Consider the following 25,373-nt stretch of genomic DNA (forward strand, 5'->3'; position numbering starts at 1 on the left):
AAGACATTTGTTTTATTGCTAGCTCATCTGATATCACACAAAATATCCTTTCTTCGTGATTTTAATGTGATAATCTTGATATTGTATATCTATTGACATTGTACACTAATATATCTTGGAATATCACTAAGAGAGAGTGAATAAAATGAACTAGAATTCTTGACTACAAGAATTTCCATCCTTGAAGAAAAGCGACATTGTTCGCAAGTATATTTAAACAAAATAAAAATATTATTCAGAATAGCTCTGCTTGATTTTATTATCATCGTCTAACAGATTTCTTTTTGCATGAGGGATTCTTTTTAGTACACTTAATTGAAAAAGTGACATCAACATTTCACAATTTGGTATCAATTTCTGAATGTCTACATTGATTTGTTTCATTAGTAAATTTAAGGACATTTCTGTTCTAAGAGTTGGATTATATGTCATTGCAAACACTGAGTCAAAGCAAGTTACAAAAGTATTGATTTTACTTGGAAGTCTTTTTGGATAGTTAGTTGCAGATCGCATCTAAAAGTTGAGAAATTAAGGTCTCTTACATAAAACTTTCTGAAACATTCTGTGAATCATGAGTTTGTTCGCAAAGCATGTTTGATTCCAGATATGCTTCAGTTTAGATTAAATGTGACGCAAGATTCAGCAGTGAGTGGGTGTTGACATTTTTAGATTGTGGAGTTTGTATTTACAACAGTCGAGTGAAAATGTGATTTTGGCCAGTATTTCATCGGCTTTGAAATCAACTGTGTTTTACTATGTAGACTACAGTCCAAAAGTTGGACCGTTTTGGAGAGTTGATTCAATAATAAGTGCCTTGAGTTTGAAAGATATTTATAAAATATACTTTCTTAGACATGAAAATGCAGCCAGTTATTGATTGTACATTGATATGCAATAAAAATGTTTGATGATTTGATGATCTCAAAGAGTCACAGTATAAAATTTTGCAAATATTTTAAAACAGTGAACATTCTTATATCCTCACTTTAATCCAATCTGCAAATTATCTATTACCAATCCTTCCCCAGCCAGTTTGAGATGTATTAGCAAACTCCAATAATCATCATAGAACATAGAACATAGAAAGATACAGTGCAGTACAGGCCCTTCGGCCCTCGATGTTGCGCCGACCGAATCCTACCTAACCTACACTAGCCCAATAACTTCCAAATGCCTATCCAATGCCCGCTTAAATGACCATAAAGAAGGAGAGTTCACCACTGCTACTGGCAGGGCATTCCATGAACTCACAACCCGCTGTGTGAAGAATCATCTATCATTCTGTTTTATTCCTCACCTTGTCTCATGTCTGTTGTTGTATTAGTTTAGAATAAAGGATTGCATTGGTTAAAGGAAATAGGGGAACATATTGTAGATGTCCTAACTATAATCTTTAGGAGTTCCCTCAATATAGGTGTCGTAACCTCTGGATTGGACACTTGCACATGTCACTCCATTTTTTAAGGGGGAAAGAGGAAATCCAGTTAGCCTAATATCTGTGGTGGGGATATTGTCAGAATCTATAATTAAGGATTGAAAATGTTCAGTTAATCGGGGGAGCCAACATGGATTCATGAAAAGGAGGTTATGCCTGACAACCCTCATTTAATTTTTGTAGTGGATAGGGAAATGTCTTTTGAAGTTCTTTACATGGACTTTGAGAGTCAATGGATAAAGTCCCACATAAAAGACTGTTAACTAAAGTAGAAGCCCATGGATTTGAGGGGAATTACTGACATGGTTGGGAAAATGGTTGAGTGGCAGTTGACAGAAAATAGGAATAATGGCTGGGTACTCAACTTGGCAGGATGTGAGCAGTGATGTCCCAAAGGGATCTGTGTTAACACTTTAATTATTCACAATATTCATTAATGACTTGGATAATGACATAAAAAGTCATATGTCTAAATCTGCTGATGAAACAAAATTAGGTGCCATGGTAGACAGTGTAGATGATAGCATAAAATTACAAAGGGATATTGCTAGACTAAATGAATGAGCAGATTGTGGCAAATTGTGAGGTTATCCATTTGGACCAAAAGAGGATTGATCAAGGTACTTTCGAGATGCTATGAAGTGGAATAGTTAAATGTACAAAGAAATTTGGGGTTCAGTTGTGTAGATCTTTAAAATGTCACCAACAGCTACAGAAAGTTATCAAGAAAACTAATGTAATGCTGGCCTTCATTTCTAGAGGACTGGAGTACGAGGATGCCAAAGCTATGCTGCAGCTGTACAAAACTCTGGTTAGACCCCACTTGGGGCACTGAGAGCAGATTGGGAACTGTATCTTAGGAAGGATATATTGGCCTTGGAGGGAGTACAATGTAAGTTTACAAGAATGATACCTGGACTTCAGGGGTTAAGTTATGAGGAGTGACTATACAAATTAGGCTGTTTTCTGTAGAATTGAGAAGATTAGGGGGTGATCTGATCCGTCTTCAAGATTTTAACAGGAAAAGACAGGATAGATAAAAATCAACTATTTTCACTGGCTTAGGATTCTAGAATGAGAGGGCCATTCAGGAGCAATGTAAGGAAGCACTTCGATACACATAGGATGTAGATGTTTGGAATTCTTTTCCATAAGTGGTAGTGGATGCTGGATCAGTTGTTCATTTAAAATCTGAGACAGATAAGCCCTTTTAATCAAAGGAATTAAGAGATATAGGCCAAAGCAGGTATATAGTGTAGGCCCCAGATCTTCTAGGATCTCATTGAATGGTGGAACAGGATAGAGGGGCTAAATGGCCTACTCCTGTTCCGATGTTCCTGTGGTTTCAACAAAATTCAATCTGATTTGTTCTCCACCTATCAGAATATAATTCTGGTGAAAAAGGCCATTCAGATTCATTGGCAGCAATTGAATGCCTTGTGTGGCATAATGGTATTGTCCTGAGGAGGCTCGGGCTTGAGGCCCACATGCTCCAGAGGTATGTAGTAACATTTCTGTACATTGATTAGAAAATATTTAGGAGAAAGTGAGGACTGCACTTGCCGGAGGACAGAGCTGAGAGTGCGGTGCTGGAAAAGTACAGCAGGTCAGGCACCGTCTTGCTCCTCGGATGCTTTACTGTCCTGAGATTGAGGTTGAACTGAAACAACCACAAGTGTCTTAATTGTGCTAGGTATGACCCCAACCAGCAGAGATCCTCCCCCCAGTTCCCATTGACTCTAGTTTCAGTAAGATATTGCTTTGATACCAAGGTGAATCATTCTCATCTCACCTGTTCTGTTTAGCTCTTTTGTTCATGCTTGGACTGAGGCTGTAGTCAATTAGGACCTATGAACATCAGTGAAACATTTGTTACTGCAGACGTTCCTTGTGAAAGTGCTTTGCTGATAATTTGGAAAACACTCTTTAATGTATACAGAGGAACCTCGATTATCCGAATGAGATGGGCGGGCACTATTTCATTCAGATAATTGATTATTCGGGTTAATTGATTTTCTCAGGGGCTCAGAGTTTTCTGTTCAGTCTGCTCCCCATTCAAGAGATTAGGCAGCAGCACACAGCGCGCGAGCCCCCGAACCCCGCTCCCCAACTCCACTCCCCCCCCACTTTCTGCCCCCAATCCCACCCACCCCACAACCCCATCCACTCCCACCCCACTCCCCAACCCCGTCCCCTACCCACTGCCCACCCCCAACCCCACCCACCAGTCAATGCCATCCACCCAATCCCATCTGCCCAACCCCATCCACCTCCACTCCACCAGTCAACGCCATCCACCCAATCCCATCCGCCCAACCCCGTCCACCCCCACCTCACTCCTCAACCCCGTCCCCCACCCACCAGTCAACACCGTCCGCCTAATCCCATCCGCCCAACCCTGTCCACCCCCACCCCACTCCCCAACCCCGTCCCCCACCCACTGCCCGCTCCCAACCCCATCCGTCCCACCCCGTCTGCCCCCACCCTGCCCCCCAACATCACCCGCCTCCCCATTTCGTCCTCCAACCCCATCTGCCTCCATCCTCCCAAACCCAGCTATCCCCACCACGACCGACCCCCCCCAACCTTGTCTGCCACCACCCACCCCAGTCCACCCCCACCCACCGTCCGACCCCTGTGTGCGTCCCCATCCTCCAGGGCAGGCGAACTGGACACCAACAGTAAGACTGCTGCTGCCTTTTTGTGGTAAGTCTCCAAATAGGGCACACACACACCTTCTTACTGCAACTTTTTGACAGTTTCCACCTCTGCCCTGTACAGGACAATGTTGGAGAAATTATCTGGCGAAGAGGGGTTCAGGGTTCACACCTATGTAGAACTCCAGGGAAAGTGTTGGGGGAGAGAGAGAGAGGGCGGGAGTTCAGTCATTTAGAGACGCTACCTTGACTGTTCAGGACTGTTCTCTGTAGCATTTCAGTGAACTGAGTTCGTTTTCAATCATTGTACCTGTAAACAAAAGACGCTATCAGGGTTGAAACAGCTCTTTGACATAATGTTTCTATCAGGACCTTGAGATCCCCTTCGGATAATCCGAAATTCAGATAACTGATATTCGGATAATCAAAGTTCCTTTGTACTTCTTATCCTTGTCCCTACTTCTCAAATTTAGTGCATCACACGTCCTAGCTGTAAATTTCATTTGACACCTCACAGCACAAACAGTTAATTTGCATGTCACCTTGAGGTTGGTTGTATTAGTCTGCATGATTAACCATGCTCTTTATTTTTGCATTGTCTGTAAGTTTCAGTATTGTCTTTCCTATCTGAGTCTGTATCACTTTTACAGAGATACCAGTAGTGATCTTAACAGGAAATGCTGGGTTAGCATCTCTGCAGTCCAAAATAACCTCTTTTTAGCACAATCTTCTTTTTGTTTTTTAGTCAACCTCACCCTGTAAAACTGTGATCCTCAATTTTAACGACATACTTCTTATCTATATCCAATATTTCTCCATCATCAACTCCTTCAATCATTTCTTTGAATGGTGCTTTCTGCAATTTAAGCAAAATGGAATACGTTAGCCATCTTTAATTCTGAATCCTATTTCATATTTTGAAGGATTTCAATATCAATGGCCCTGTGAAGAACTTTACATTTGGCATTGAAACATGATTTCTTTTTTGTAACCATTGTACAGTCTTAAAGATCAAACTTTATTCCCTTAACTTTTCAAAAAAGTTTTTGAATTTACATGTGTATCTACAGCATTACAGCTGCCAGATCATTATTTATACATAACGCATAAACTAATGGATTAATATTTGGAATCTGCAAGTTCATGGAATGATGATCTTGGAATGCAAGTATATGTTCTAAGTAATTTTTGAATATTTTTAATACTCATAAAATATCATTCATGAATACCGTTTAACTGTACTGAGAACTGAGATTGAATTGGGGTAGTATTGTAATGACTTTTAAAAAAAAAGTAAACAAAAAACATGTAATTAAGAAGCGTTGACCTGAAAGCAACTGTATAATTTATCCACAAGCTTCCCTTCTGGTGACTCAGTATACAGATCTGTTGCCACATAATGTTTGAGGCATTGAATAGTTCATTTCTGTAAAATCTTTCCATCTTGCCTGATAGTATAGTTCCAGTGTGGAATTTCATTCTTCAGAAGTGCACATCTTCAATTGCAGACACTTGGCTCATTATTTTTCAAACATTAAAATCTAAGGATTGAAAGTCAAGAGTTGTATGTGCGTAGTCTGTTGATCTAAATATTTAGCAGGTGAAGGTATCCACACAGGGGTGTGCAAACAGCAAATACTTCTTAAAATACTTTTCTTGCCAGAATATCTCAACTAGATTCTTTATCTTTTACGTGGGTGCTAACTTGTCCTCCCTTTGACACCTGACTGTTACCCAGATATATCACAGCCGCGGAAATAGTGGATGTGTTGGTTGTCATCTTACAAAATTTAATTTAAGTTCAATGCCCTGCAATATGTTCTGGAACTGTCCCAGTAGATTGGAGCGTGGTGAATGTAATCACACTGTTTACAAATGGTGGGAGGGAGAATTACAGACTGGTGAGCCCAACATCATACAATAATATAGTCTATAATAAAGAATATAATAACAGGACCTTTGGAAAATATCAAGAGGGGTTAGACAAAATCAGTGTGGAACTATTAAAGGGAAAACATGTTTGACAAACCAATTGGAGATGTTTGAGGATGTAACTACTGGAATAGATGAGGAAGAACCAGTGAATGTGGTTTATCTGGATCATCAATACCACATAAGAGGTGAGTGTGCACAGTCAAAGCACATGGGATTGTGGTTAAATGATGGCATGAATTGAGACTTGGTTAGCAGACAGGAAACTGAGAAGAAATTAGTTTTTTTTGGGAAGGAAAGCAGTGATTAATAGGATAACAGAGTGATTAATGTTATTTCAATATCTATCAACAATTTGGAAAGGACTTAAATGTGAAATTTTGAAGTTCGCTGACAGTGCAAAATTAGGAGGAATTGTGAGTGGTGAGAAGAAAGTAAAAAGGCTTCAAGGCGATTTGTACAAGTTGGGTGTGTGAGTAAATGCAAGGCAGATGTGGTATTATGGGGATAAGTGTGAAGTTATCTACGGTAATCGGAAAAACAGAATAGCAGAGTGTTATTTAGATGGTGAGAGATTGGGAAATGCTGACGTCCAAAGGGTACTCTGACTGAAAGCAAATGTGCAGGTGCAGCAAGTAGTGAACCAGGCCATTGGTGTGTTAGCCTTCATCCCAAAAGGGTTGAGTACAGCAATAAGGATATCTTGCCACAGCTGGAGGAATCTGATCAAGTGTAGTCTCTTTGTCTAAGAAACGATAGACCATAGATGGGTGTCAGCAAAGCTTCACCAGACTGTTCCCCAGGGATGGCAGGTTTGTTGTATTAGGAGAGATTGTGTCGACTTGGCCTGTACCCAGTGGAGTTCAGAGAAATGAGTTCAGAGGGATCTCACTGAAATGTACAAGATTCTGCCTGGGCTGGGCAGTCTGGATGCCAGGATGATGTTTCTCTTGACTTGGGGAACTAGAACAAGGGCTCACAATCTCAAAATACTGGGGAGACCATTTAGGGCTGAGGTGAGGAGAGATTCGTTCACTCTGATGGTGATGATCCTGTGGAATACTGTACATCAGAAGGCTGTGGAGACCTAATAGATTTAAGAAAGAAATAGATAGATTTCTAGACCCTAAATGCACGAAAGAATATGGCATTGAGATAACCTTCCATCCATTATAAGGGAAGAAGTGTGGATGTTTGCTGATGATTGCACAGCACCTATTGTAACTCATTGGATACTGAAGCAGTCCATATCCAAAAGCAGTGAGTCCTGACCAGGCTTGGGCTGACAGAAAGCAAGTGACATCCATGTCACACAAGTGCCACGTGATATACATCTTCAATACGACAGGATCGAACCATTTACTGAATATATGCAATGGGATCACTATCACTGAACCCCCCAATTATCAACATTGTATAAGACCATAAAAAACTGAACAAGAATAGATCATTTGACCACTTAAAGCTGCTCTGCCATTCATTAAGATCATGTCTGATCTAATATTCCTCACATCCACTTTTCTGTCTTTTCCTTGTGACCTGTTGATTCTCCTATTGATCAAGAATCTTTCTACCTCAGCCTTTAAAATACACAAGGACTCTACCTCCACAGCTCTCTATGGCAAGCAGTGCCAAAGATTTCACTACCCTCTGAGAGACGAAACTTCTCCTCATCTCAGTATTAAATTAGAACCCATTTAGGCTGAGACTATACCCTCTGGTCCTAGATTCTCCCATGAGAGGAAACATCCTCTTGGCATTTGCCCTGTCAAACTTTTTAGGAATCCTATATGTTTCCACAAGATGACCTCTGATTCTTCTAACCTCCAGTGTTAGGCCTTCGCTCATTAGACAGTGCCTGCATGCTGGGGATCATTGTAGCAAATCTGCTCTGAACTGCCTTTAATGAAACAATATCTTCTCTTAAATAAGGAGACCAAATTTGCTCACCGTATTCCAGGTGTGATCTCATCTGCACCTTGTATTGTTGCAATAAGACTTCCTGATTCTTATACTCCAAACCCCTTGAAATAAGGTCCAATATTTCATGAGCCTTCCTGATTACCTGCTGCACCTGTGTGCTAGTTTTCTGTGTTCCTGGGATTGTGACTGACCAGATACTGAACTGGACTAGCAATAAACAAACTGTGGCTACAAGAACAGGTTAGAGGCTAGGAATTTTGCAATGAGTAATGAACGTTTGACTTCCCAAAGCAATGTGGGCAAAATGGATATTTGTGCTCCAGTATTCTCTGTACATTATCTACCAGGCATAAATCAGAAGTGTGACTGAATATTGCCTGCTTGCTAACATGGATGAAGCTATAACAACAATGAATAATCCAAGACAAAGCAGCCCATCTGATCAGAACCACATCCTTAAACATCCACTCCCTCCACCACCAAAGCTCAGTAGCAGCAGCGTGAACCATCTATAAGATGCACTTCAGAAATCCGCCAAAACTCCATCAATGTCACTTTACAAACATATGACCACTACCATCCAGAAGGACAAGGGCAGCAAATACATGGGAACACCACCACCTGATAGTTATTTTGAAATAATTTATCCAGGTGTATCTTTATGGCAATACAATCTTCAAAATACTGGAGTACCAGTGTTCCCTTTAGGAACTCTTTATTTTCATATGGTTTTAAGTACAAATGCACAGTCTAACTCAATATATGGAGTGCAACATATAACACTGTGCTTCTGAATGTGTGATTTGAGCAAATTTTCACATCTTTAAGATTATTTTGTTTCTTTTCTTCGTAAGGGATGTACTGACGGGAGCTGTGTTTGGTTGCATTGGGGGCGTAATCCTGATATACATGTCCTATTCATTTTATAAAAAATGGAGAATGGATGAAAGACTCCGAGCATTCTTAAGGTACAAAAATCAATAGATTGTTGGTATCTTTTTTAAGTTGGAAAATTAAAGATCGTGTTTTCTTCAATTTAAGAATTGATAGGGTCACTGTAAATGTAACTGTCCTTTATTTTCAAAATTTAAGTAGATTTTTATATAGTAATGATATCCCCAAATTTTATTCCAGTCCTGTGCTTTCACGTAAAACAAATCTGAATTTGTAACTTCTAACAGCAATTACTCATTAAATAAATATATTCAAGATTTTTGTTTAACTTATACATTTCAACTCATTGGTTCTATTAATGTGAAAGTATTATTACAGTTAGAAAGATACTGCTAGGATTCCAATAAATATTCTGGACCTTTCGCTTCTTGCACTTTAATCTCATGTAACGGAAAGGTATGAATGTATACTCAATCTATGGGATGTGAAGTTAATTACAAAGTAGGAACATAGTTAAGACTTACAGTATAATCCTGAACCATAACAGATAAATCTGAGTGTTTTGTCAGTACTTTAAATTTAAAGATGTACTGTTACCTTGAAACAACGTTAAAATCTCTATCCAACAGAGGCCAAGAAATAATCAATATCAGATAAAGAAAAATTGACACCTCTTTTTCTGATATTACAAAAGGTGACATTTTCACTTGAGAAGGCGGAAGCTTGAGTAGGGAGATCTCCTGAGTCATAGCGTGGAAGAGTAATAGTGCAGAGAAACAGACTTTTCAGTCCAATTGGGCAGACCTCAGTCCTGATTATTGAAGGGAATGGAAACGATGTGTGAGTGAAGCCCAGATTGATTGTCTAGGAAACTAAAGTAGGTCAAGCAGTAGAGAATGTTTAAAAATGACATGGATAGGGTGCATTTTAACAATGAGTAAAGATGTGCATCCAAAGCAGTGCCTAAGCAACGGGCAAAAAAGTTAGAACCAAAATGCAACTTAAGGAGAAATGTATGATATGGCTTCGGATATAAGTGAGGACGCTATGCCTAATACTTAAAATGGAAGCAAAAAAATGAGATCAGAAACATTGAGAAGCAAGTCTGAATAAAGATTGACATCAGAACTAATGAAAATAAGGGCTTTTCGAAGCTCAGACATAAAAGGCCAGTTTAAAGGAGGGGTCAGCAAACTTGGAATAGAAGCAGACCCCTATAATGACAGCAAGAAAATAGTGGGTATACTTCCATGTTTTCCCATGTTTTTATCTTAGAAGATAAAAATGTGATTGTGGGGAACTCTAAAGAAGAGTAGAACAGTGATTGCTGGAGATAAACTTTCAAAAGGTAACATGAAAACATACTAGAAATAGTAAATAAATAAATAAGCCTTCTATATCTGGATACTATACACCCCAGATTAAATTGAACAGAAGATAATGGAAGCACAAAATATAAATTCACAAGAGTCTTTTGAAATGGGAATTGTGCCAAAGAAATGGGAGATGGGAACATTAAGGTCAGTTAAAGTCGTCATAGTCTTACGAGATCAGAGGACTGCAGTCTCAGAGAGAAAGGACTGGTGGTGATTTAACCTGAGGGTCACCTCCCCTCAGGTAAGGGTAGAGTTTGGAAAGGAGAGTCCTTCATGATGAGTGGATACAGGAACTGAACCCATGCTGTTGGTGTCACTCTACATTGCAAAGTGGCCATCCAGGCAATTGAACTCATCAATCTCTACTCAGAATGAAGAAAAGTGTATCAGGAAATTATGTCTTAAATTTACTTCCATAGAGTTAATATATATAGGTGACACTAATGTTGACTTAGCAAGGCATCTGGGGTGTCCAGTTTATGGAAAGGGCAGGTTGGGGTTAATTTATTTAAAGGAATCAAAGCATGTGGAGAAGGAGAATGCCATGAATGTGAAATGTATATAATCAGGTGACATTGAAAAGGTACCACATGTCAGAAAGATCATGAGAGTGAATGGATATGGTATTAAGCCCAATGTAATTTTACACATGTGGTGACAACTTAAGGACAGAATAGTAGAAGAAAAGGTATTTTCCAATTGGCAGGATTTGAGTAACACTACATTCATTGTTAAAATTATTTTTAAGGGATGTGAGCATTACAAGGCCAGCATTTGTTACTCATCCCTAATTATTTTCGAACTTAATGGCTTACTGCCATTTTATAGGATAGCTGTGAGTCATCCACATTGCAATGGGCTTGACATCAAAGCAGACAGGATTCAGATTCCCTTTGTTCCCCCAAAAAATCATAGTTACTATTCCTGAGACGAGCTTTCAATTCCAGATTTTTCTTTATTAAATTAACTGAATTTGAATTCATGACCCCAGAGCAGAGCCTAGATAATTGAGATGGTTAATCTCATAACCTTATACTGTACATGTTACAGGAACAAAGGATTGCCATCAGAGTTAGCTGTATGAGAAACTTTATAGGAGACATTGTTAATGGAGTGAAAGAAAGTTTGAAGATGATGTTCAATGGTGGAAAATATAAAATTGTATTTTTGTAGGGGACTGGAGAGGTGAAGAACATGAAATTTAAATATACTCCCACATAGTAAAGATTGTGAGCTGAGAGGTGTCCAAGTAAAGAGATATGGGGGTAAACTGATGGTGTCTGATTGGTTATTGGCTAGACAAATAATGGAGCTCAATTGAATGTAAAATTGGGTGAGATATAAAAATGGCTGGATGATCCCATCGCACCAGTTTTCCACTGACAGGAAAAAGCTACATTTACCACCAACACACACACACACACACACACACACACACACACACACACCTCGCTGGGCATTTTCCCCAGTTTTGCACCTTTAAAAGGAACAAAGCAGATTCTGATTTCTGTGTATGAGACAACAAAATGTAAAAGCAAGAATCATGAATTTGTGCAAACACTTATTTTTGCTGATTGTCAAATTAATAACAAGGGGGAGAAGCTAAATATTACCAACAAAAGACAGTGAATGTTGTTAGAAAAAATTTCCAATGGGTTTTCATGAAATTGGAGTAATGTGGTCTGTGATACATGGAATATGTAATTTAAAGAGATTGAATAAGAAAACGTATAAAATCATATGGGAAAGGCCAGGAGATTGGGATTAGTTGAGCTAGTTTCAGTTAAACATCTGCACTATAGTTTTTATGGTCTGGCCTATACTCAAACATCTTACAATGATCACTTTAAAATTGCATATGTATTTATGTAAAGAAGCTTGAGAAACCTTTAACTGGTTGTGTACATTTCTCAGTTACCATTTCAATCGTAATTTAATGAAAAGGATATATAAACATGATTTTTGTGTACTTTAGAAGATGATATGATTGCTCTAAGTTTATAATTTCCTGTTATTTGTTTGTGTAGTAACACACAGCATTACTAATAGTTTGGTTTGGACACTTGTATATGGTGATGGGTTTCCGGTTGACCAAAAAAATATGGATTATCAACAGAGATGTGTCACAGATGTGCGTTTCAAGTAATGTGTGGGTGTACATTTCAAACACTGGTTTACTTTACCAACTTGTGTTTTACTGTCATCCCAGTCATTGTTATTGGCAAGCACAGATCTTTTTTTTTAAACGTTTATGCCTCAAACTACAGTGCCACCAGTAGTGAATTTGCCAAGAATTATTAGGTCTTGGATTCAACTTGTATGCTGGGCGTCAAGAAAAGCAAATACAGCAACGGTGCCGTAAAACAGGCTTGTGCTTTTCATCTCTGCAATAAACCTGAAACCTTGTATTTTATATTTGAAAGCAATTAGGATATTTTAGTAAATTTGCTAATGTGCTAATAATGAAAAATGAATTTTGCTCGATTGAATTAACTGTTTATAAACTGATATTTGAAGAGACTAATTTCATGATAATAATATTGAAAAGTTATTAGATTTTCTTGACGTTTCAGTATAAATTAGAATAAGGTTACTTTGCTTGACTTCCTGGACAAAGACATGATTTTATCCTCAGAGGTTGTCAGGTTGGGGGGGTGTGGGGGTGATCTTTCAGTTCTGGAGGCAGGTAGGCAACTGAAGTAGGTGAGCTTGTGGCACCCCTGAATGCTGTCACCTTCTTGCCTCCACTTGAGGTAAGTTCTAGGTGGAGAGGTCCAAGCCTTCTGCCGTGCCACCAGCTGAGGCATTAAAATCGTCAAGTATTGACCACTTTGGGGCCTTCCCCAGCCTGAACTACGATGACCTCAGCTCCGCGCACGACAGAAAAGAAATGACCCACTCAGTGACAAACCGGTGTGAGTAGACTGTCAATTTGGATCCATAGATCTGTGCATAATAAAGGGGCTAAACATGGGCAGGCGTTACCTACTGAGATCCACATCCGTGCTCTTGTTTATTATATTGAATAACATTGAATTTAATTAGCTTTATTGTCACAAGTCCTCAAATGAGTATAGTAAAAAGTTTATTAGTCGCCACTTACAGTGCCACCTCAAGTACAAAGGTACTTAGGTACAATCCTTAGTTACAGCATAGAGAAAATTAAGAAAAATTGTATTAGCTACACACGGTATGACCATAGGTCAGAAAAAAAACAAGAAGCAAAGTTAAAAAGACAAACGTCATAATATCTCTCCAAAGACTCTCTGCAGCAGACCTACACAGTGGGCCTCCATGTGGTCGGACCACTGTCTGCTGATACACTCCGCACTGGGCTGCTATTCCCAGGAAAAAAACAAAGAAAAGGAATAGGCGGCATGGACAAGCTCCGGCTGGAGCATCCTTCCCCCCCCTCCCCCGCCACCTTACCAGACAAATGTACATCCAAGCACCTCCCTGAACCTAGAAACCATGCTGCTGAGCATGAATGCTACTGGTCTCTGATAGATTGACAGCTCTTAGTAGGTGGGGATTCCTAGTGCCTCCTAGTTCTGGGCTCACCATTAATAGAGAGAAACCACATGCACCTTCTCAAGACCATTCAGGATCTTGTACACTTCAATTAAATCATCCTTCTCTCCTCTAGACTCCAGTAGAACCCAGTCCTGCTTGTTTATATTTCCTCCAAAGACAAGCAGCTCATTCCAGATATGAAGCTAGCAACTTCCTCCGATACCCCTCCTATACATTTCTTGAATAAGAAGACCAAAACTACACCGAGTGGAAAAACATCTGTTAGGGATCTGAGCAAAGTGGGTTTTGGTGAAGTTGTGGAAGAATCAGATGAGGAGTCTGATGAGGCCGACCTTAACATGAGGAGGAGAAAATGAGGACTGCAGATGCTGGAGATCAGTGTCGAGAGTGAAGAGCTGATGAAGGGCTTTTGCTCGAAACGTTGATTCTCCTTCTCCTCTGATGCTACCTGACCTGCTGTGCTTTTCCAGCACCATACTCTCGACACTTAACATCAGGAGTATCTCACTGCATCTTTTTTGTGCTCGACCAGTAGCGAGGAGAATTGCCTGTTTGGGGTGATTATTGCTTGTTAAGCTCCTCGTCAGTGGTCAAACTCACATCAACAGCCAAACAAGCTAAACATTGAACTGAACAAACCAACATGGAAATTAAACAGGCCTTCTGCTCTGAAGGATCTCCATGTTGGACACCAGACACCAACATCTCAATGTATCAGCTACATGTGGCTCAAGGATATTGGCATCGAATATATCTCTGTTATAGAACACCTCCGACCCACTTAGTGGTCCTTTTGCATTTCAATGCTGAACTTGGGATGAACCAGTAACTGTCATTGTAATGCTGCAGCAACAACATTGTGTACTCAGGGACATACTGAAAATGTGTTGCTGGGAAAGCGAAGGGCTTATGCCCGAAATGTTGAATCTCCTGTTCCTTGGATGCTGCCTGACCTGCTGCGCTTTTCCAGCAACACATTTTCAGCTCTGATCTCCAGCATCTGCAGACCTCACTTTCTCCTACTCAGGGACATACGTATGGGTTGGATCAGGCTGCTAATCTGGCCTCTTCATTTGCTGTCATTGTGCTCACTGGGTCTGAACCTTCCTGGATGTGCACAGCAGCCCTGCCTTGCATTGCCTTGCCTTGGCTTTTTGAGTATTGTCTCTCAGCCAGAGATACCATACTGAGATTACTTCTGTCTTGCCTTACCATTTAGTGCACACGCAAAGGAAGTAGGTTTGTCACAGTTGTCAGCATGCCTCGGGCAAGAGAGACAGCCTTCACTCAGGGGGTCCCAGCACAGCCAGTCAAGAGGAGCCTTCGATCCCAGTCTCGGGAGTTAGGAAATAGTTGAAGTGATGGCTAGAGTCAGGATACTCTCCACATAAGGGCTGAGGGGCAGAAAGACACGCTGTCTGCCATACTTCCTGAATTTGGACTTATCTCCTCCTGGAATGAGAGAGGAACCCATGTTACAAAGATGAAAGTGGTTAGCACAGCTGTTACTTGTAGTGCAGGTGGGCAGGTGTCCTGAGTGAGTGAATAGGCAGCACAGAAGGCACACAGGGGGAGTGGTGTCAGGGATTTGGAGTTGGTAGTGTAGCTGAGGGAAGATGTCGCAGGCAATATTGAGAGTGGTGGAACATGACTCCTGGCGGGAGGTGGGTGCGGTAGCAGAGATGGAGAAGATTAGAGAGAAGATAGTGGCACTTTTGCAGATGGAATGGAGAATGTCTACCTCTTACCATACTTGGTATTCCTCTAGATGGCTATGACTGTTTTAGCCTGGTGGCAGCTTCAGACCAGGTTGGCATGGTATGGTGTCATGGTCTCCAGTGCTAGACCTGGGGTAAGAGTAAATCACACCCTGTCTGCCTTCTTTGGGGCACGAACTGTGCAGAGCAGAACTGTACTGTCAGTGCTTAATAGGGTGTACAGTGAGATTTTAATGATGGTGGGGGCACAAAGAATGTGAATTCCAGGATATCCATCATGCAGCCTGCTGTTCTGGGAATGATGGTGGTAAGATATGGCCAGAATCTCTTTGGTGGACACCAAAACTCCTGTTTATATCTGTTAGTCACAGATCCCTGATTCGACCAATCAGGGAACTCATATTCTATGCGGTCCATCTGGCTGACCCCATTACAATCATTATACCATCCTCATCAAATCACTTGGCCAACTCTGAAAAAGTCCATTAGAATTGTTAGGCATAACATCCCTCTGACAAAGCCATTTAACTATCTCTGATCAAACCTTGCCTCTTTAAATGTAGATTCATTTTCTCATTCACTATTTTCCCAATAACTGATTGAATGTTAGATGTTAGAATCACTGGCCTACACTTTCTTGTTATACCTTCATCACCCTTCTTTTAAAGTGGAACCACATTAGCAGTTCTCCAGTCCTCTAGAACCTCTCTTGTGGCCACAGACATTTTGAAAATTTGATTCAGGGAATCTATTTTCATCCCTCTTCATCCATAACAGTCTGGATTGCAGCTCATCCAGACCTGGGGATTTGTCCACTTTTAAATCTGCCAAAATCTCCAATACTTCCCATATCAATCTGCTCAAGAGCTTCACACTGCACAGGTTTTAACCCTCCTTCTCCAAAGTAAAGATAGATGGGAAGTATTTAACACTCGACCAATGTCCCCCAACTTCAAGCACAAAACCAAGCAGCCCAACCCTCTGCACGATTGGCAGGATTTGAACCTAGGTCCTCAGAGCTTTACCTGGGTTGCTGGAGTAATAGATTAGAGTAGTGCTGGAAAAGCGCATCAGGTCAGGCAGCATCCGAGAAGGAGGAAAATCAAGCTTTTACCAGGAACATTGATTTTCCTGCAACTCAGATGCTGCCTAACCTGCTGTGCTTTTCCAGCACTACTCTAATCTTGACTCTAATCTCCGATATCTGCAGTACCCACTTTCGCCTTGCTGGAATAATGGTCAAGCAGTAATACCACTAGATCATCACCTCTCAGTCTAGTCAAAATTACAAGATTCTATTGATTGTAATGGGTTAGCAAGATTTTACAAATAGTGCTCACATTATGCTTCTTTGCTGCCCTGTAAGGGAGAACATAATGTTCATTTCAAGTTCTAGTGTCTATTTGATGTCATAGGTGAAGTTACTGAAATAAATTAGATTATCTCTCATCTGTCAAATATATTGGAGTAGAGTTTCCACTTTGTTCTATTAGTTTTGCACCACATTACATTTAAATCGATCAGAGCAGCATAAACATTATGGTGCTTGCTGACCTTTCACATCGCTTCAATGTTCAATTCAACTGAATGAGACCCCATCTACAAAAGTGGCTATGCCTTGAGGTCAAAATGAGAATATTCTATTGATTTTGATGGTTTAGGAAAGCTTTTCAAATCTTGCTCGTTTTCTTAGGCACACAGGTGCTACTGGGATGAATTGTATTTAAGAAAGTGACTGGTGTACATCAATTAATGATTAATTCAATAAGGTTTTTAAAATCAAATTTCTATTTGATTTTAAATCAAGTTATTCTTGCTAAAAATAATTCCTTTTGGTGAAAAGCAATTCTCAGCTGTATAAATCAAGCTGCACCATATTATTGCTCCTAAGTACATCAAGATACATGTTTTCATTGGAGAATATAAACAGTTGTATTTAATATGTCACTGGTCCGTGGCTGACTTTACAGTTGTGATTACACCATGAATGCCAATGGAAACCAAGTGGATGAAATTTTGAATCAAATTTTCAATTGAACTCAAAGAGAAAATTCTACCTCAATATTTTCATATAAGTCCATAAGACCATAAGACATAGCCAGAAGTTAGGCCATTCAGCCCATCGAGTCTGCTTCTCCATTCAATCATGGTTGATAAATCTCTCATTCCCATACTCCTGCCTTCATTCTGTAACCCTTGATCGGCTTGGAAATTAAGAACTTGTCTATCTCAGTCTGAAATATACTCAATGACCTGGCCTCCCACAGACTTCCGTGGCAATGAATTTTATAGATTCACCGATCTCTGGCTTAAAAGATTTCTCTTTAACTCCCTTCGAAAAGGTCTTCCCTTTACTCCAAGGCAATGTCCTAGGGTCTTAAAGTCTCCTACCAATGGAAACATCTTCCCAACATCCACTCTGTCCAGGTTAATCAGTATTCTCATATGGTGTCCTTGATGCAAACTGAATAAGCATAAAATAAAAAGTGAAAAGTAGTTGACAAGACTTAGATTCTATTTTGGGAGATATAGATCTTTGTTGCAATTATGAAGGATACATAAAAAGCCAGAAAGTGTTACCTGTCTTATCTCTCTTTCCTAAACAGACTTCGTCGCAATGTAGAAGTGGCACCTTATTTCATTTTTGGAGAGAATGAAGAGAATGCTGGGTGACCTATTCATCATCCTGAAGAGACTTATGCACAATGTAATTTTAATGCCTTATTTGCACATTCTACAATTTGGATTGTTAACGTCATTTATCCAGTTAAGCCTGTTTCACAGAACTCGACTGGGCTTTAAAACAGGATTACAGAATCACGGAATACTTTCAGCACAGAAGGAGGACATTTGTATCTGTGTTGTTCTCTAAAGAAGTGTTTCAGCAGTGTCACTGTTCCTGTATTCTCCCCATAACCCTGCATTTTCTTCCTTCACAGATAATAATCCAGTTCCCTGTTGAAAGCCATGATTGGATCTTCCCCTACCATGTTCTCAAGCAATGTATTTCAGAACCTAAACCCATGCTCTATGAGGAAGCTTTCTCCCATTGGTTCTTTTGCCAGTTTTTAAAAACAAGTCTGTGCCCTCTGCTTCTTGATATATTCCAGTGGGAACGGTTTCTTCTGATTCTGTCCAAACTCATGATTTTGAACCACTATAAAGTCTTCTCTGAAATTTTTCTTCCCCAAGAAGAACAGTCCCAATTTTTCCATTTATTTCTATAACTGAAGTTTCTCACCCTGGAACTGTTATTATGAAACCCTCTTTAATGCCTTCACTTCATTCCTAAATATATCACCCAGAGCTGGACACAATATTCCAGCATATGCAGGTTCAGCATAGTTTCCTCGCATTTCAACTCTATACCTGTATTAACAAAACCAAGGTTGCTGAATGCTTTATTAACTTTCTTAACTTGTCCTGTCAGCTTCAATAATTCCTGCACATAAGCTGTCAGGAGTGTCTGCTCCTGCATCCTCTTTAGATTTGTAGACTTTACCTTAGTTTGTCTTTTTATATTCATATGACCACAATGCCTTACTTCAAACTTCTCTGTATTAAGTTTCATCTGCCATTTATGGACCCATTCCCCAACCTGTGTAGTCATGATTTGGAGATGCCGGTGTTGGACTGGGGTGTACAAAGTCAAAAATCACACAACACCAGGTTATAGTCCAACAGGTTTAATTGGAAGCACACTAGCTTTTGGAGCAACACTCCTTCATCAGGTGATAGTCAACCTGTGTATGTCTTTTTGATGTTCTACACTATCCTCTTCATGGTTAAAAAGACTGTCAAGTTTTCTATCAGCTGCAAGTTTTGAAATAGTGCTCTATATTCTGATCAAGGTCTTAAATCAGGAACCATGAGTCCTCGGCAACTCAACTATAAACCTTCCTAGAGTCCAAAAGTACCCAAGAAAACAACTTTCTGTTTCCTGGCACTAAGCTAATTTCCTATTTGTGTTGTTCCTGTCCCTTTTATTCCATGATTTCAAACTTTCCTCAGAGACCTGTTGTACAGCACTTACTCAAAAGCTGACATCAATAGAAATACCTTCATCAAACATCTCTCTTATCTCCCCCAAATCACAAGCAAACTAGCTAGCCACTATTTCTCCCCCACAAATCCATGTTGGCATTCTTATATTCATCCCTATTTGCCGAATTTACTATTGATTTTGTCTCAAATGATAGCTTCTTCACCACTGAAGTCAAACTGACTGCCCTATAATCCCTTGACTTATCTTTATACCCAGTCTGAAGAAAGGTGTAACATTTGCAATTTTCCAGTCCTCTGGCACCACTTGCAGAATCTAAGTATGATTAGAAAATTGTGGCCTCTGCAATTCCTGCTGTCACTTCCCTCAGTATCCAGAGATGCATTTTAGCTAGACCTGGTGCTTATCAACTTTACAGGTAGTACACCCAATATCACTCCAATATTAGCATGATCTGCAGAGCTTCTTCCTTGGTAAGGATAGATAAACAGTTAATACCTTAGCTGTATCCCTTGCTGCCATTTGTAAATCTCTTTTTTTGTTTCCAAACTGGCCCTGCTGCTTTTTCTTAACCAAGTTTTCTTCATTATATACCAGGAGAGACTTCTGAATTCCCCTTTATTTAGCTGCCCCTCTTTTATTTTACTGTCTCTTTGCTTCTATTTTTTTTTAACTTCCCTTCTGAAACATCTACACTCAGCCTGGGTCTTGGCTCTGTTATCCATCCGAATTTGACATAACACACTTCTTTATCTTCACCTTACTTTCTATCTCATTTGTCACAAGGAAACTGCATTGATTTGGACTACCTTTCCCTTAATATGCCTTAATTGTGCCTGAATGATGTCTTCTATAAAGGGAGCTAGTTGTTTAGTGACAGAGTCTGCCATTCTTTGATTCCAATTTATCTGGGTCATAATGAAACACCACTTTTGTCAGAGTTCAGGGTGAATATTGGTTTGAGAGTGGGATTCCTTCTTTCACTCAGGACACTACTGTGTCCTTTCTCTGCATAGTCCTAAACTATAGGGTAGTCACATTCATTAACATGCGATGCATAAAGTTCTAAGCCTCGTGGATATGCTGCATTGACACCATCTGCTTATTTTCATTTTCATTTCTTTCGAGCTCTGATGTATGTCTAGTCCAGTTCCTGATTCTCTCCTCAGATAAACAATGGACCCCAAGCCTAGCCTTCACTTTATCTTCTCCCTGGTCCTTCCAATTTCTCCCTGTTCCATTCCAGCACGAGATTCTCTCCTTCAGAAACAAATCAATTTATTTGGTTGCAAAAGAAACAATTGGAAATATTCATGTTGGGTTTTTGATAGCCATCAATAGCCTCTTTAGATCTGTATTTGCTCGCTACAATGCTCACAATCCTTCTGTTTGCAGTTGCTTTCAGTCCTTTTGTGAATCAAGACATTCTTCGTACTGAGGGTTTTAACTTCTTCACATTTTATTGAAAGAGGATTCTTTCTATTGTGCTCTTGAGATTGATAAGTGACATTTTCTAACTTGTCTACTTCTGTAACTTTGTAAAATCAAGCTAAATAATATTATCTACTATGATATGGAATTTCTAATAGACTAATTGTAATGTTTCAAGTGCTATTGTCTTAAAAATGTGTTCATTGAATGTGGGCATTGCTAGTTAGACAAAAGTTTGTTTTCTATCACTAATTGCCCTCAAGAAGAGGGTGGTAAGCTGTCTTTCTGAACTGTTGCAGTCCGTATAATATAGGCACGATTTGGAGATGCCGATGTTGAACTGGCGTGTAAAAAATTAAAAAGCACACAACACCAGGACATAGTCCAACAAGTTTAATGGGAACCACTAGCTTTCGGAGCGCTACTCCTTCATCAGATAGTTGTGGAGTATATACAAGTTGGAGTATACTCCACAGCCACCTGATGAAGGAGCAACACTCCGAAAGCTGGTGCTTCCAATTAAACCTGTTGGACTACAACATGGTGTCGTGTGATTTTTAGCTTCATGTGATATCGTTATACCACATTATGGTAGCGAAGAAGTTCCAGGATTTTGATTGAAGGAATTGCAATACAGTTCTGAGTCAAGATAGTCTATGGCTTGGAGGGGACTGTATATTAGGAAGGTTTCAAGTTCAACTACTAACCCACTACATTAGATTTCATCTCGGGCAATACACAAGAGCCAGGTAAGAGGAATTAACTAGGGTTTTGCTCCAGATTTTTACTTCATGTTCCTGTTTTTTTGCAAAAAGAAGCACAGCCAGGTATGGTGACAATTGGGCACTAAACTTGTGCTTGAAAATGGGTAATTGAGGAAATGGTGGGGGAGTGAGTTTGATCCTCTTAACTTCACGGAAGTTTCAGGGACTGATGAGTCTTGTGGGAGTTTTCTTGAGGCCCAGGTAGGAACCTCTTTCCCATGTGAAAATTAAGATGATTAAAGTGGAGGCTAGTTTGACATTTTTAGCCTACAAACAGTATATGCCTAGAGGAACCTGTCATAAAGGACGCCCAAATTGAATCTGTAGGTGGAGGCCATTAATGCGCTGCAGATTCAAAGGTTTAAGAGCCTAATTTTCAAAAACAAGCACAAGAGCAATTGGTAAGGTTACAGCATGTACCAAAACTTAAAACTGCAAACAGTTAAGCTTGACATCCGTGGGTGAACGATTCTTTCTTAACATAGTCCTATATTGGAGGAAGTACTTCACAGCTGAAAGCTGATGGATATCAATAATCAATATTGATATACTGGGATTGTCAGCAGAGCTAAACATTGGTGTCTTGTAAGTGTTGCAATTTATGTCATCAAAAGACTTCATTTTTGAAGTAATTATTATTAGCTTGCTATTATGCTAGGCTTTGGAATACCTTACCAAACTTTGATTGGAATCTATCCACAAATAGATATCCGTGTGGGTGGCACGGTGGCACAGTGGTTAGCACTGCTGCCTCGCAGCGCCTGAGACCCGGGTTCAATTCCCGACTCAGGCGACAGACTGTGTGGAGTTTGCACGTTCTCCCCATGTCTGCGTGGGTTTGCTCCGGTTTCCTCCCACAGTCCAAAAGATGTGCGGGTCAGGTGAATTGGCCATGCTAAATTGCCCGTAGTGTTAGGTAAGGGGTAAATGTAGAGGTATGGGTGGGTTGTGCTTCGGTGGGTCGGTGTGAACTTGTTGGGCCGAAGGGCCTGTTTCCACATTGTAAGTAATCTAAAAAATATGTAACACCTCTCATTGTTGCAAAATTCCGATGTCTGGGGTGAAGGCTGAATATTTTGGTGAAAAACTTGCAGGACAGCAGTGACCACTTATAGAGGTAATATCTTCATCCCAGTTAGTGAATTAATAAATTACCCAGCATGCATTGGCTAAGCATGTGAAAATTGCTTCATCATTGAAAAGTATTTCACTATATGCTGTTTTCACATTTCCAATGAAAGTACAGATCTGGAGAGAATGTGAATGATGTGAGGTAGTGCAGTGTCTTCATGCTGTTTTCAGACTGGCTCATAACTGTTTGCAGGTTGAGAGCTGAACGAGATCACTTTCAATCACTAGCAAAAAACATGGTCAATAAGGTTAAGAAAATTGCTGACAAAATCACAAGAATGCACATTCGGAAAAGTGTGATCTGTAAGAATTCTATTTAATTAGTGACAATGAAATAGTGCAAAAAGTGGCTGCAATTATGATCTTTTGACACTTCTCAAAAAGCAAATGAATCATTTGATCTCAGTAATTATCACAGCTTAGTCAGCTCACTGTAGAGTACAGAGATGTTGGAAAAAAACGTTTAACAGGTAGCAAAGATAAATTTAGCAACAGTCCCTGCAATTACCTGAGAAGGGAGGGGGAGGTTAAACATTGGTGAGGTGCAGTCAATCATTGAAGAGTGGGTCAATGGGTTGTACAGGGGAAGGGCATTGGGTAAGGGTGGGGATTAGGTGGGCAGAGATCCTTGAGCTGGATAAAGAATCGTTGTAGGGGGTTAGGGAAGGTGTGTGATTGGATGTCTCAGGTACAGAGGTGGTACAATACAATATCCTTTTTATTGTCATATGTACTCCATCGTAGTCTTTTACAATGTCTGCCTTCTTCTGGTGACATCTAAAATACAAGTACTTAGGTACCTTTCTTTGATACAGTAAAGGCATAACAATAATTGCATTACTTACAGAGTTGAATAATAAATTAAAAATAGAACATCATTGAAGGGTTGACATTACAGAAAGGTCGGAAAATTCAAATAGATATTACAGTGTGACAGCTTAGCGCATGGCCTCCACTCATGGTCTGACTGCCAGTGCCAGACCCCAGCCCATTCCGTACTAGCACTCAGCTGCTCCCAGGTAAGTGCCAGGACTGCCTCTCCCACACCGGGCTCTGCCCGGGACTTGCTCCAGGGCTGTTTCCCCGCTCCCTGCTCCGGGCTGTTTCCCCACTCCCTGCTCCGGGCTGTTTCCTCACTCCCTGCTCCAGGGCTGTTTTCCCGCTCCCTGCTCCAGGGCTGTTTCCCCACTCCCTGCCCCGGGCTGTTTCCTCACTCCCTGCTCTGGGGCTGTTTCCCCACTCCCTGCCCCGGGGCTGTTTCCCCACTCAGTTCTCCGGGACTGTTTCCTCACTCTCTGCTCCGGGGCTGTTTCCCCACTCCCTGCTCCGGGGCTGTTTCCCCACTCCCTGCTCCGGGACTGTTTCCCCACTCCCTGCTCCGGGGCTGTTTCCCCACTCCCTGCTCCGGGGCTGTTTCCCCACTCCCTGCTCCGGGGCTGTTTCCCCACTCCCTGCTCCGGGACTGTTTCCCCACTCCCTGCTCCGGGGCTGTTTCCCCACTCCCTGCTCCGGGGCTGTTTCCCCACTCCCTGCTCCGGGGCTGTTTCCCCACTCCCTGCTCCGGGGCTGTTTCCCCACTCCGTGCTCCGGGGCTGTTTCCCCACTCCGTGCTCCGGGACTGTTTCCCCACTCCGTGCTCCGGGGCTGTTTTCCCCACTCCCTGCTCCGGGGCTGTTTTCCCATGTACTGTACCCAGGCTTGCTGCCTATGCGGTTCTCCATGGCTCACTGCTCACAGCAGATAGCTCAGAGAGAAGAAAGGAGTCAAGATTTAAAGTCTGGAAGCCAGAGTGGGGCAGAGATTGGAAGCTTTGTGGTGAAATCTTAAGCATTAGGGGAAATCCTGTTAGAGGGCTACCTTTTTTAGGAGGATCCTCAGGCAGGTGCATGGTTCCTGGAGGGAGGTATTCGCTCCCAGGTACAATGGAGCACATGTGACGATAAAAGGACATTGTATTATATATATATCTCCCATCTCCCACTTCTATACCTGAGACATCCAATCCTACACCTTCCCTAACCCTCTACAAGGATTCTTCATCCTGCTGCAGGATCTCTGCCCACCTAATCCCCACCCTTACCCAATGCCTTTCCTCTGTACAACCCATTGACCTACTCTTCAATGATTGACTGCACCTCACCAACATTTAGTTCCACTTTTGTATATTGTTTAGATGTCTCTTTGGGTAACTGTGACTTGTCTCTCTCTCTCTCTCTCTCTCTGGGGGTAACTATGGACTAACTCTGGTAGGTTTCTGCAAAACTCCTTTTATTTATACAGGAATACATACTGCACAGCAAGGTAAGTGGCTGTCATTATGGTACACACTGTTACTTCTCCCTTTGTCTCTAGAACAGATCTGTTATTATCATCATAGACATCACTATCCCAATAGCTCTATAACTCTTTAGACACTTAGCTCCGGAACCAACCAAGTCTTCAGTTCAATGAAGGAGCTAGGTTTCTCCAGTGTCAACAAAAATCTGAATGACAGTGAGGCTCAGCATCTTGATATTTTTTAAGTACAACAAGATAGATTAATAGCCTGATAGCCCCCGCCAAACAGGATTTATAG

The 25,373-nt window shown here is 40.8% G+C and overlaps 1 protein-coding gene across 4 annotated transcripts in view; it reads left to right on the forward strand.

Moving 5' to 3' along the window:
- LOC132818988 (uncharacterized) overlaps positions 1-25,373 on the forward strand; it is a 116,123-nt gene that overhangs the window by 77,288 nt on the left and 13,462 nt on the right. For 2 of the 4 annotated variants that reach the window (XM_060830214.1, XM_060830205.1), the window contains exons 5-6: positions 8,802-8,915; positions 18,076-18,176. In XM_060830214.1, the coding sequence (XP_060686197.1) occupies positions 8,802-8,915; positions 18,076-18,142 (181 nt within the window). In that variant the 3' untranslated portion in view covers positions 18,143-18,176. Of the gene's footprint in view, positions 1-8,801; positions 8,916-18,075; positions 21,318-25,373 lie in introns of those variants that run through there. The other 2 variants (XM_060830195.1, XM_060830224.1) reach the window with 2 other exon arrangements.

The sequence above is a fragment of the Hemiscyllium ocellatum genome, chromosome 1 (genome assembly GCF_020745735.1).
Source record: "Hemiscyllium ocellatum isolate sHemOce1 chromosome 1, sHemOce1.pat.X.cur, whole genome shotgun sequence".
Classification (NCBI taxonomy): Eukaryota; Metazoa; Chordata; class Chondrichthyes; order Orectolobiformes; family Hemiscylliidae; genus Hemiscyllium; species Hemiscyllium ocellatum.